At 52.2% G+C, this 12798-nt stretch overlaps 1 protein-coding gene across 7 annotated transcripts in view; it reads right to left on the bottom strand.

Annotated features, from left to right (window-relative positions):
* LOC126530845 (poly(rC)-binding protein 3) overlaps positions 1-12798 on the bottom strand; it is a 421321-nt gene that overhangs the window by 66976 nt on the left and 341547 nt on the right. For all 7 annotated transcript variants that reach the window (XM_050178150.3, XM_050178145.3, XM_050178148.3 and 4 more), the window contains one exon: positions 469-645. In XM_050178150.3, coding sequence (XP_050034107.1) covers positions 469-543 — 75 coding nt within the window. In that variant the 5' untranslated portion in view covers positions 544-645. The remainder of the gene's footprint in view (positions 1-468; positions 646-12798) is intronic.

Genomic DNA, 12798 nt, shown 5'->3' on the forward strand with positions numbered 1-12798 from the left:
TACTACGTCACTCGAGCGATAGTATCGCCGAAAGTGGCCGTCCGAGAATACGTCCCTCTCGGTCGCGACAGACACGCAGACAGTTGGGATGACAGACGACGCAACGGGTCACGGCAACGCGCTGCGTGTTTAATCCTTCCGGCGGATATCAGCTACCGTCTCAGTCGTGACACCGCGTCCCCTGTAGTGGGCGAGAGGGTAATGGGGATTGGCCGCGGTGATTCAGCTCTCTTCGGCTGCCCGAAACTACATTACGACCGCGAACGCACGATCCATGTACAAGCGTCTACCCCGGTGGCTGTGTGCGCACCGTTACGGCATCTGGACACGACAGCGAACGATGCAAGCGCGCAAGCAAGACGCAGACAGCAAGTGCGGCCGCGATGGTGTCAAGGCAGCAGCATGGGCAGGGTTGTGCGCAGCTTGTGTGCGAGAGAGAGAGAGAGAGAGGCAGGCTCGCGCACTCACCTTTCCCTGCATGATCAGGCGGACAGTGAGGGTGACGGAGGGGCCGTCGAGTGCCTTGGTGTCTACAGCTGCCATGGTGGCTGAGGTGGTGGTGGTGGTGGTTGCGGCGGCGGCGGTTGGAGGAAGGACCGGGCAGGGCACAATGGTGGCTGGCAGCGGAACGGGCACGGAGGGGCGCTGCGCACATGAAACAGGCACAGAGGAGCGGGGGTCACGATCAAGGCCTCGGCGCAGACAGAAAGAGACGGGCAAAAGCAGACACGTCCGAACGCAAGAGACGCCGGCACAGCACACCGTAGCGTCACTGCTTTGCCGCCAGACATCAAGGCGGACAGCTAGCGGCACCCATCCACCACAAACCCACGCGAGACACCGGACGACGATCGACCACTGACCGCAGCGTCACGTCAGCCGAAATATGCGTTGCGTGGAAAGTGTCTGTAGACGAGGTAAGCTACGGTTCGCTCCACGCGTTTCGCGGCTTTTCCTCAAAGTTGTATAGCTCGATCGACTGGCCCAAACGAATGCCAGAAGTGTTCCTCACCAGTTCCAAAAGGCGACAGCGAAGCACGCAAGGCTGTTTCTCGATCATATCGACGAGGCAAGGCCCGCGGGCAAAGGCGCCTCGCCGATTTGCGCAGTCTAGCTCATTCTCGTCCAAGTACGCGATAAACTGTGAACGTCACCGGAATCTTTACGACATACGGCATGTAGGACAGTTCTTACAGCCTTCCATCTCCGGGCGAAATTCCGCGATAAGCGTTGGCACGACTGTGCCTTGTGTTTGAGCACAAATTAGTGGCCGCCACAATCGCCGCATCTCCGAGCATAAATGCAGCGACGACTGCCATGCTGCCAAATGACACGGCGTCTTCCAGCTGAGCGCCGCGCGGATTATGGGCGCCCTACCAACCCATAGGAAGCGGTGCAAAAGTGAAAGCACAACTGCCCCCATTCAATTTATGAACTGTTTGGTATCGTGCTTTTTGCCCAGTGACAAGAAATAAACATCGCAAGACGACCTAAACAAGAACTACACTTGTACACACATCACAAAAATCGCGCAAATGAAACTGTATGCCCGTGGCAGCTTGCAAAAGAAAAAAAATTGTTATAAAATTTACGGACGCTTAAAACAGCTTCGCGAAAGCGACGGCAAGTTGCCGCGCAGGAAGATGTCGAGTGAGAAAGGTAAAACTTCCCGAACGAGTGTCACTACCTGTGTCGCTCGACAGCTTACTCTTCTATCCTTTTTTTTTTTTTTTCTCTTTCTTCACACTCATCTTCCCAATGCAGCTACACGCCTGGATCCAAACAGAACGCCATATCTTTCGAGCGGCAGGCAAACGTTCGAAAGAGGGGGGGAAGACTCACAGTTTCGTCACCCACGGTGCACCGTTCGTGCATAGTCGCTTATAGTCCGCCGAGATTGTCTTCCACCGAAAGGCGCACCGGCCTGCACACGGGCGCTTCAGAAAACACGCGCTCGGCGCGACGAGCACAGAGAAGAGACGTAGCCGGCACACAACACTAAGCAAAGGGGTTTGAGAAGTGCTCGAAGGGGGGACGAGCCCGGCGAAGAAGGGGAAAGAAGAAGACTCGAGCGTCGGGTTGAGGTGGGGGAAGGGGTCTTGCTTGGGACGAGACAAATGGGGCTGACACAGCCGAGCCGTGCCTCCGGCACCCAGGACGACACGTTCGAGATATGCCGCGACGCGGCGACGAAAACGCTTTTCATTTTCGACACGACTCCCGAGGAAGAAGATGCCAGACGGGAGAGGGCGACCGAACCGTTTTAAAGCTCGTGCGCGCAATGGCCGCGGAATTGTCACGGCCGCGCTCTTGCTGCTCCTTACCCCCTGGCCTCGTTGTCGCGAAGACGAGAGAAACAAGGCGCGCGTGCGGCGGAACGGTTCCCTGCTTCTCGCGGTGCTGTGGCGCCAGCTATTCCTCCTTCCTGGAAATTACCGCGTGAGAAAACGTGCGTGTAAAAGGCTGCAGCGCGAGCCTGCCTCGTTCTGCGTCGACGACGCGTCGCGCCCCAGTGGCACGCTATTTACGCACACAGTGGGGGTCTAGGCCACGAAGATACGCTGCCCTCCAAGACCCGTGGACGACTCGGGAGGATCGCGGAACTGGTTTCGACGGCGATGACACTCGCGGAGCACGATACCGTATCCTGTGCAACAGCTAAACGTTGCGGTCCCACTCAGTACGCGCCCATCCCGCCATCGGAATCGTGTTGAACCAGCCGCATCCCACCGATCCCCGAGACTGTATGTTGATCGACCTCTGTTGGGCAAATAATCGGGAGCACTGTTGTTCCCGGTCAAGCCATCATCACTACCTTTGCAACAAGGAGCTTCGCGTTGTCTACCCCGCTGCCTTCCGGAATAAAAGGATTCCGACAACATTCGGACCTGCCCGTCTAGGGAACTAAGGACATTTCTGGAGCTTAAAGGTGCTTAAAGAAAGTCACTCCCCCCCCCCCCCCCCCCCCCCCACTTTACCCTATATTTTACACTTTCGTCTATGACTTTCATTATGTCAATAAAACAGCTAAGTTCTATTAGGCTGCGTCACTGCCCGATCTTTCGACTCCTGATACCGTCGGTCAGTCTTCATTTAGCTGCCACGTCGTAACAACAGCCCATACTGTGGCTGGACGGCGAGGCCAATGTTCCCGTATGCCGCGTCGTTCGGCAGCTGCCTGCGTACAACTAAGGAGAAAAAGTACAGAAAGCGCACAGCCAATTAGCTTTCAAGGAATCAAGCTTTCAAGGCGAATGCGTGGTGCAACAGCGATATGCGCGACACCGGCTCCAACGCGTCAAGCACGCGCGCACTAGAGCTGGACACGCGCCCGAGTCACGGTGGGGCAACGGGAGAGAACTTACAATGCGCTTTAACTTTATAATGTTGCTAACTTATGCTGCCGTTGTGCAGTACGTGTTATATGTCACAAATCCGTCGCATATGAGCTTCAGCGAGCACGCGCTGACGACGTGCTGCAGTTGTCACCAGTTTCATCTCGCAGTTCTAAGGGCACCTTCGTATGCCTTGTGTAGTCTCTTGAGAGGCAATATAGTTAACCCCCAATAAACCAGAGAAAAGAGCGGGGGCGAAATGATGCTATAACAAGTATATCTAGATGATCAACCACAAGAAAATTAAACGCGCAATATGGCTACTAAAACAATTTTACGTGAAATAAAGAGCGACGCCGGGGGCAGGTACGCATAGTTAAGCGTCGCGTGGAAGTAAAAAAAAAGGGGTAAATTAGAGAGAGAGAGAGAGAGACTTCGACGAACGTGCGCGGAACTGGGATATCTTCAACACGCTCACGGAAGGCTAAGGGTACTCTGCGCCGTACGAAAAAAAAAAAAAAGAGAAAATGGAGGCACAAAAACTATAATGTGAACAAGGGGAACAGCTGAGACGTGTGCTCATTACCGGCTCGCGTTACGGCTAAAACGAGGCCCTGCTCTGTTGACGGATGGAAAGTGTACCTAAGCGAGAATATAGAGAACGCACACAGACCGGAGAAACGCGTACAAAGTAGCACAAACCAGCGAGGAGCTTTAATGGAGAAAAGTCGAAACGTTCCGCTGCTGTTACCGAAAGCGGCGGGTGCAAGCGGGCCGTCGAAGCTAGATAAGAAGGAACAAAGAGCGCGCTGACGTGAAAAGCACAACATCAGGGTAATGAAAACCGAATACACGGGCGGGGCCGCGGAAGGAATACAAAAGCTCGAGAATTATGGAGGTGGCGACAGAAACAAATAAGGGAAAGAAAGCAGTGAGCGACAGAGAGAAATGCAGGGCAGAAGTGAGCGAAGATGAGGGAACCAACCGACGAGCCGCGTCCGTGTTTAGGCGCCTAATTTAGTTAAGCGCTTGCGCTTAATCAAGTCTTACAACAGGTTCCGTCTGCAGCGCAGCGCAATCTAAGACGCTGGGCAAATATGCCAAGCAGATTTTGCTTCGGCGAATCTTTTCCGACGTTTCTCGCGCGCCACGTCGCTCTACAGAAATGCTTCGGTCCACTTTCCTCCTCGTGGATGTACTGCAGTACAACTGTCCTTTCAGACACACGTACGCATACATGTATGTACACACACACACACACACACACACACACACACACACACACACACACACACGCACACACACACACACACACGCACACACACACACACACACACGCACACACACACACACGCACACACACACACACACACACACACACACACACACACACACACGCACACACACGCACACACACACACACACACACACACACACACACACACACACACACACACACACACACACACAAAGCGCGCACTTAAGACGAAAAAGAAGAAAGCTGAGAAGCAAGGAGATTTCTTCGCCCACTTGTTTACCCAGAGAGTGAAAATCTCTCCTTGACCTTCCACCCCTCACCCTCCCCCCCCCCTCTTCACCAGAATTTCTTGTTTGCGCCCATCGTATAAGCAGCTCAGATTGGGAGCGGTCCCTTACGCGCGACTATGAGGGCTGGATTTGCTGAAGCGCCGGAAAATAGAGCAAACAGACTAATACGGATACAAATAGGTGCACAAACACGCGAGGTCATTTGAAGTCTAATGAGCTGTCCATTCGCAAACATACAAAAAGAAAGCAGATAAATAGAAAGACGAAACAGAGCATTGCAAGCAGTCATATAAAGGAATTAAACATAAACCGTAAACCAGTGTGCCACAGAGGATCTCTACGACATAGAAAAGCACGCCAGAGGGTCCCAAACCAAACCTTCGCTAGATCCATGTCCTGTTCGTGACCAGTCTATCCGGCCATCAGATCTTCTTATGCAGCCGGTCGTCCTCGGGAAGCACCCCTCTTCTCGCCCCAGCAAAACTTTGCTCGTGCAGAGAACTACGCCTACACAGCGCGGTACACCTCCGCAGTAGCCGCAAGGATATATGTATGTGAAAGCAATGTAGACAGGATTACGATTATTTCGGTCGAGAGCGTCAAGAAGTATCAAAAGAACTCATCTTCTGAAAACTATATGTCAAGGCGGGCAACATAATCCACGTCGGGACAAGGAAACGGAGCTGGGAAGGCATCGATTCGGCGGTTCATATCGTGCTCATATCGAAACGAAGGCGTACGCCACGAAATACTTTTGCAGCAAATCAAATTTATCGTAGAAAGAGTGAAGGGACAAGAATAATAAAACATTGAGAATGGGAGTATAAAATCGGATGGTCTTGGATCAATGGAAATCGTCAGCAAATAGGGAACAGACACAAAACAGCCAGGTGGGAGAAAAGGCCCTGTTTTGCAAGCACAGACGAATACGATTCGCGTTGCAAATCGGCTTAGGGGGCACGATTCGTTAACGTTTATTCTAGGGATCACGGACCGCGATCCATCCGGCGCAGGCGTGGGACGTCGGTGTAATAAAGAAACAAAACACGCCAAACACACGCTCAAAGAAATAAAACGGGGGGGGGGGGGGGGGGGACGAATGAATGAAAGCCTTAGAAGCTCCGGACAGGGGGCGGGAGGGAAAACTGACGAGGCCTGCGAAATTTTAACGCCGATCAGGATTACTAGTATCGCACTATCGCGAACGCATGCTTGCGCATGCGGGTGCTTTTGATGAATGCGAAAGGGCTCAGTTTCTTTCTTTTACAAATTTTTGTTTAGTCTTCTTTTATTATTCCTCGCACGACATTTGCGCACAGTTCTAGCGAAGCCGAAGTGAATTCCGCGTACTGGGACGGTATACTTGCTGGCAAAAGCAAATAGGAAATTAGTGAGCACTGCTGAGACCTTCCGAAACACGAGTGCATTTTCTGCAATGTGCTGCGAGGCAGTTCCTGCACGCGGAAATGTTAATAGAAAAGGCGGTTTAAAGCCATCAAAGCAAGAGCCTAGGGACTTTCATATAGTGGATTTACCAAGAACCCCCCCCCTCCCCCCCGCACCTCCATTTCAGAATACTTTAAAATGTTTCGTTGTTTTTCTTCTTCAGAGAATTGTAACGATTTCAAATGGGCTAAGGACATTTGATCTTCCGAGTACAAAACACATCCACTTCCCTGAATCCCGGTCTAGACGCGTACTTACGCACCGTAGCACACTAAGCCAGCAGCATAAAGATGCGCGCAGACGGTAGCTGCGATGAACTAGCCATGACGGCAAATCTGAATCATTCGAGTCATCGCTATATGTTTCGTGCCAACCGACACAACAGTGCCCGCTACCTGTTTCCGTCGATATTTATGTTTGGTTCAATATCTCAACGACGCAGTTTGAGATGTCGCAAGGCCACAATCTTATTGTGAGGCACGCCGTCGCGGGGGACTCCGGATTAGGTTACACGAGCGTTTCTGCATTTCGCCCACATCGAAATGCGGCCGCGCCGCGGCCCAGGAGTCGAACCCACGGCCCCGCGCTTAGCAGCAGCGCAACACCGTAAGCCACCACGGCGGGTTGGTTCTGAGGGTTACGGTGGGCACCGCATATGTATAGTAGAGGTCTCTGAATGAATTTCTACTCCTTGAGTTTTTAACCTATAGCTACTATACATCTAAAGCGCAGACAAGAATGTCGCGTTACTTCTGCATCGAAACATGGCTGCCGCTGCCGGTATTCGATCTTGCGACGTCCGATCGGCAGCAGAACAGCCAGTGAGCCAGAACACGTGGGTGTCCCCATGAAGTCGCAGCGAAAAAGGTCGCCTATTTCTCTCGATCGGAAACCCGTTTCCTTGGAAACTTCCTTTTTTTTTCTCACGAAAATAAAGAATCACGCGACCGCGCACCTCGCGGGCGCAGGCCAGCTCCGACATACCGTTTCGACGACGAGCATATTAACGCAAAATCAGGTCTCCGACGCATTGGCAGCGACAGCCGCCACGATGGTGTACGACACGAAAGCCAGAACGTTACGCAAAGCTGAAAGTCGAGGTCCACGCCCGCTCGCAGCTTTCTATCGACTGCCCCATTCGGCACGAGCGGAGCGCTCAAAGGCAAAATAACCGCAGACAGAGCCAAAGAAAGAAAGAAAGAGGAGAAAAGGGAGAGCCGTGAGCGCTCGGCGGCCGTCGCTTCCTGCGAAAGAGAGGCTTATGAGTTACACGACGGGAGCAAGGGGGGGGGGGGGGGCGGCAGCCAGAAGACAAGCGAGCATTTGCCGCCGAATCAATCAATCGCGCGGAGGAGCTGTCCGCCGGCTCCTTCGATCGGCTCCCCGCTTATCTTGTTGACCGCAAATTGACGGCGCACTAGCCCCCCGTGCCTCGTCCGCGCGCGCGGGGCAAGGGAAGGGCTGCGCGCCCGAGGGCTTCGCGTCGACGACTCCCAGAATGTCACCGCGTCGCTACCGGAGGAGTTCGCCGTACTTCCGCGACCCCGACTTACGGTTCGGGCCCTCCCGTCTCGCTGCCAAATGACGCGTGAATGTCGCGTTCTCCGGCGTGCGCTCTGCATGCGTCTGTAGGCGCGGGCGTACAAGATAGGCACGCGTACACGACACATTGTATACTGCTGCGATGGCGTGGGCGATACGACTTAGTAAGGTATGACTGCCAGTACATGTATAGGAGTTCCAAGCGGATACAGAAAGAAAGAAAAATAACACGTTAGGGGCAATTTGTATGCGTACAATCGGCCAGAAAAGTTTACGGAACACGGGTTCCGCATCGATAAAGGTGAATTTCCGGTCTGTGAGGGCATGGCTCTTCTAATTTAACAGATCACTGCGCACGTCGCAATGGATATATGCTATACACACTGAAAATATTGTTTCGAGGCTAGACGTGCCTCTAGGCTTCACGGAAATTCGGCTTTTTTTTTTTCGAATTTGCAATTTTTCTTGGGGGCCGGGGGTGGGGGGCGACTGTACACACATACATCTGAACTGACGGAGGAAAAAAAGACGTTGCATTGTTCAGACACCAAAAATAAAGAACAATAATAAACGCGACGTACGCATTAACCGAAGGAACGATAAACATAAGCGTAAGTTTTAAAGTCTAGCAGCGCACTGGCTTCAGGATATCGCTGACTGCCGCGTGCAGCGACAGCACGTATGACACACGGGAACGCCACTTCTCGAAAAACGTGTCTCTAAAACTCCAAGCGAGCGCAGACGCTCCGCTTTCACTACTCTCGCAGGCCTTCGGGCGCTCCCCAGCGCGGTCTTCCCGGTGTTGTTGCTTCTTCCGTGTTGCAGCGCCTCACTCCATCCTCGCTCTGTTAACCACGCAAAGTTCGTCACGGTTAGGCGGCTCGGAATTCGCTACACGCGAAGAGCTGTCAGCCGCGTTTAGTCGCTTCTCCCGTAGGTGCAACCGGGGAAAAAGAAAGAATAAAAAAAAAAAAAATAAAACTGCGGAACCGGCGGCGCAAGGACGAAAGTCGGCCCCCGGACGGATGCGCGAACAAAGATAAGTGACCGCGACAGTCGGGCCAACACACTTTGGAGCCAAAGAGGTAACAGAAACAACAATAATAAAGAAAAACCACAGTCGCCCTGCACACACCACGCTAGTTTTCTCGCTGCAGGCGTCTTCCTCAGATTTGAAAAGTGTTTCTGCGGCAACCGCGCTATAGCTTCTACGCGCGCGCGCGTTTGCGCGCCACCTGAGACGTGCTCGCGAGAATAAGGCTACATAGCTGGTTGCACTTTACGTCCTCTTAAATAGGCTCCGGCGGCGGATTGATTTACGAGGGCCAAGAACGGGCGGGAGACGCTTTAAGTTGGAATGGATGAAGGGGCCCGCGGCGCAACGCAAGCGTATGCTGCGCGAGCGGGTTTCTTTGGCTCGGAGTCAGCGAGTTAATGGAGGGAGAGAGACGACCGCTGGGTGTGCGGCGTGCTCTCTCTCTCTCTCTCTGTGCTGCCTTCGCACCGAACGCCCTCTCCCACTCGCCTTTCCCTTTCGTCTTGGGAGCATCCGGGCGGCGCCATTAGTTTTCATTTGGGAAACATGACCAAGCTGAGGCCAAGCGGCGAAGAAAAATGACTTATCTAGAAACGAAAGTGAGAGAGAAGGGGAGGGGGGGGGGGACATTGGTTCTCGCTATACACGAGTATAGATACACTGAGTTCCCTTCTCCCCATCCATCGCGAATGGGTAAAGGACTGCATTACACGTTTTGCAGGCTGGCGATAATTCATTAGCAGGAGGAGGGGGATCAACAACGAGAAGAAAAAAAAGGAATCTGTGCAACGAGGGCGCGAGAGACCTTGGCTGTCATCTTGTGCCACAATTATATTATGCTAGGGCGGCGGCGCGAGCGGGTGCCTGGCGGCCTGAGAAATGTCGAGCCAGCTTATACATTAGCGCAATCTGTCAAAAAGCGAGAATTTTCTTTATTATTGTATTCCTTTCTTTTTATGCATACTTGAGAGCTCTTTGATTCAGCTTCGAGCGAACGAAATTTATATATCGCTGAGTTGCGCAAATTCGTCGGACGAGGATATATATTATATAGTGTGCCGGAGCTGAGAACAACCAATACTTGAAGAGCAGTGCGACCACACTTCGTACTCGTACAAGGACGGTAGAGAGAGTAAAGAAACGCAAAATGCGGCGGTGCCTTACGCGAAAAAAGCGCGAACAAGTAAACTTCGGGGGATATCAGATGGAACTGGACCTGGGCGTTGGATGCGATTTCCACGAAATCAAAGGAAAGCAAAATAACTAAATAAATAAAACAGAATGATGGGCTTAGCACATTTCCCAAATCGCACATGCACAACGCCAACTGTACCACTACCGGTAATTTCTCATTTCCGACCTGGCTTCCTGCTTCGTCATGTAAAAAAAAAAAATTTAAAAATGTACAAGCCAACGAAAAGCTATAACAAAAAAACTAATTTATAGCTATAGCATGATGCCACACGCCTTTCAGTCATTTCGTGCGCACCAGATATGCGGAGAACTGCGGAACGTGGTCCCAACACCACCGGCATCTGCATAGAAAGTCTCAAAGCAGGGCAACGCGCATACTGCTTACTTTCCAAGCAAGAAAGTGGCCCGCTTTCCACAAGGCATGCAAATCTTAACATCGAGGTTCTTCAAGCGGTAACTACACAGAAAGCATGTTTGGCACAACCTGGGCAGGACGTCGCCCACAATCGACGCGCTCAAGTTAATGCCACGCTATATACTACAGGCTCTTATCGCGACCTGTTGAGCACCTTCTTTAAGTTTATAACGAAACATAACAAACTTCGGTTGGTACTGATGATAATTTCAGGTCGTGGAATGTACGCACTGACGACGCGGAACGAGGACGCGCAACAGTAGTAACTAGGTTGTGTTACTATGCTAATAGTGCGAAAGGAAAAATGACGGGAAATTCCTGCTGAGCGCACTGTCACTCAGCGTGCATGGAATTTAATGCGCCAGAAACGCATTTCACGTGAACGCCGCTTTGCGCGGTTGGCTGCTAGCAGGCATGGCAGACGGTGCCTCACTCTTTAGCGCGAGGAACGCCTTCGGCCAGAAGCGCTTTTGGCCCGTCGTTCCAGCTCGGCCGAGTATATACACAGCAAAGAACGCCAGCCGAAGACGAAGCGGGGGTCCGTTTGCCTCAGTCCGTCGACGTCACGTCGGTATTGCGGCGCATTGTCTCTCGCTCACGGGGAGAGTGACGCTAACTGGACTCCAAGAGAGCGCGCGCGAGCCCCCCGCCATGGAGCATGCTTGTCGTCTCCGGCCTTTGCCGTCAACTCCCCGTGTCCCACGTCCCTCCATCAGCACCGCCACCAACACCACCACGGCGTGCCTTGACGTCTCCCCGCGGCTGCAGCAACGCCGGCGTTCTGGAAGCGGAGGGTCGTTGCCACGACAACGCGAGCCTGCGGCCGCAAGCAAAGCCTGCTTCCCTCGGCGTGCTGGCCCGTAATGATGTCCGCGATGCCGCGATGAAATAAAAAAAAGAAAAAGAGCGCCGCGCCCGAGTGTGCGCCTCGGGGACCGCGGATACCGATCGCCCGCGGGCAGTTCCGTGCAGTGCACGCGGTGGAGCGGATCATCGCGAAAGGCGAACAACCTCCGGGCGGCACTGCGGAGACCCTGAGACCCCGGTTCGTTTCTCTTTCAACCCTCTCCAAGTGAATGGGCCTCCCGCGAGGACGGTCGCCAGGAATGTAGCCTCTATACAGTGTGCAAAAGCCGCGGCTTGACTTGGCTCACAGATACCAGTGTGTCGTCCGAACAGACAAGCTTAACATCTAGAACAACCAAGCTACTACTTCCTGAATAATAATAATAATAATAATAATAATAATAATAATAATAATAATAATAATAATAATAATAATGTGTGCTTAATTTCATGTAAGGTCCCAGTAAAAATTTGTCGACAAAGAACGTGCGAGCGTTACACAAATAATTACAGTTACAAATATAGGTTCGATGCTCCCGTGCTGTTGTGATGGGCCGTTCACCCCGCGACAACCTCTGGTCACGGATAACGCGATTATGGGAAACAGGCCTACGGCCTCGTCAAGGTCGTTCTCAAATGAAATGCTGTATGGCCACCACTGGAGTACCTCGGTCAGAAGAGGTTTGGGCAATCAGCAAGGATACGGTCCTTCACCTGTCAGCCGCCCAAATTGGCACGTCCACGCCGGAGACGGAGCCAGTGTGCGATCCTCCATCCCCTGTTTGTGCCCAGTAATGTGCGTGTGTTTCCGACAAAACTCCCTTCGGAGGGAAAGGGCAACAAACCTCCGGATTGCTGGGACCTGAGGTCATCGGTCTCCTGACGCCGGATTGGGGGAGGCGACTGAACAATGACCACCCAGGTGATAAAAAGAGCGACGGACGGTTAGAGTAATCGGCTGCTACAACTTCGTCTGAAACTTTTTCTGTACTAAAAATTTTCTTGTAAATATGTAATATAAACTTGTTTGCAAAACGTCCTGGATATCGGGCCCAGCCCCACGTTCCCTTGCTCCTCCACGAGCAAAGTACATTCCACTTCTTTGGACCCCGAGTTGCAACAGTGCTAGCTAGATTATAAAACGGCAAAACGCTTCCCCTGCTGAATTTCCGAGACAACGTACAATGGTAGTTTCAAAACCGAGTTCGTAATCGTGTTTTCGTTTTTTTTAACAGCATGTGGTCGCTTTTTTTCTTCTCGTACTCTCGTCTACAAATAATCATACCAAAGGGCCTCGTTAAAACTCAGTCGGTTATTATAATTTTCTCAGAAACAGGCCATTACATTAAAGCGTAAGAAACGTCGGGATTGACAACATACTTAGGCCAGATTCGTTATATGACACACAGATGCGTTATCTCTGGAGCGAGTTATGC

Source organism: Dermacentor andersoni, chromosome 5 (genome assembly GCF_023375885.2).
Source record: "Dermacentor andersoni chromosome 5, qqDerAnde1_hic_scaffold, whole genome shotgun sequence".
NCBI lineage: Eukaryota > Metazoa > Arthropoda > Arachnida > Ixodida > Ixodidae > Dermacentor > Dermacentor andersoni.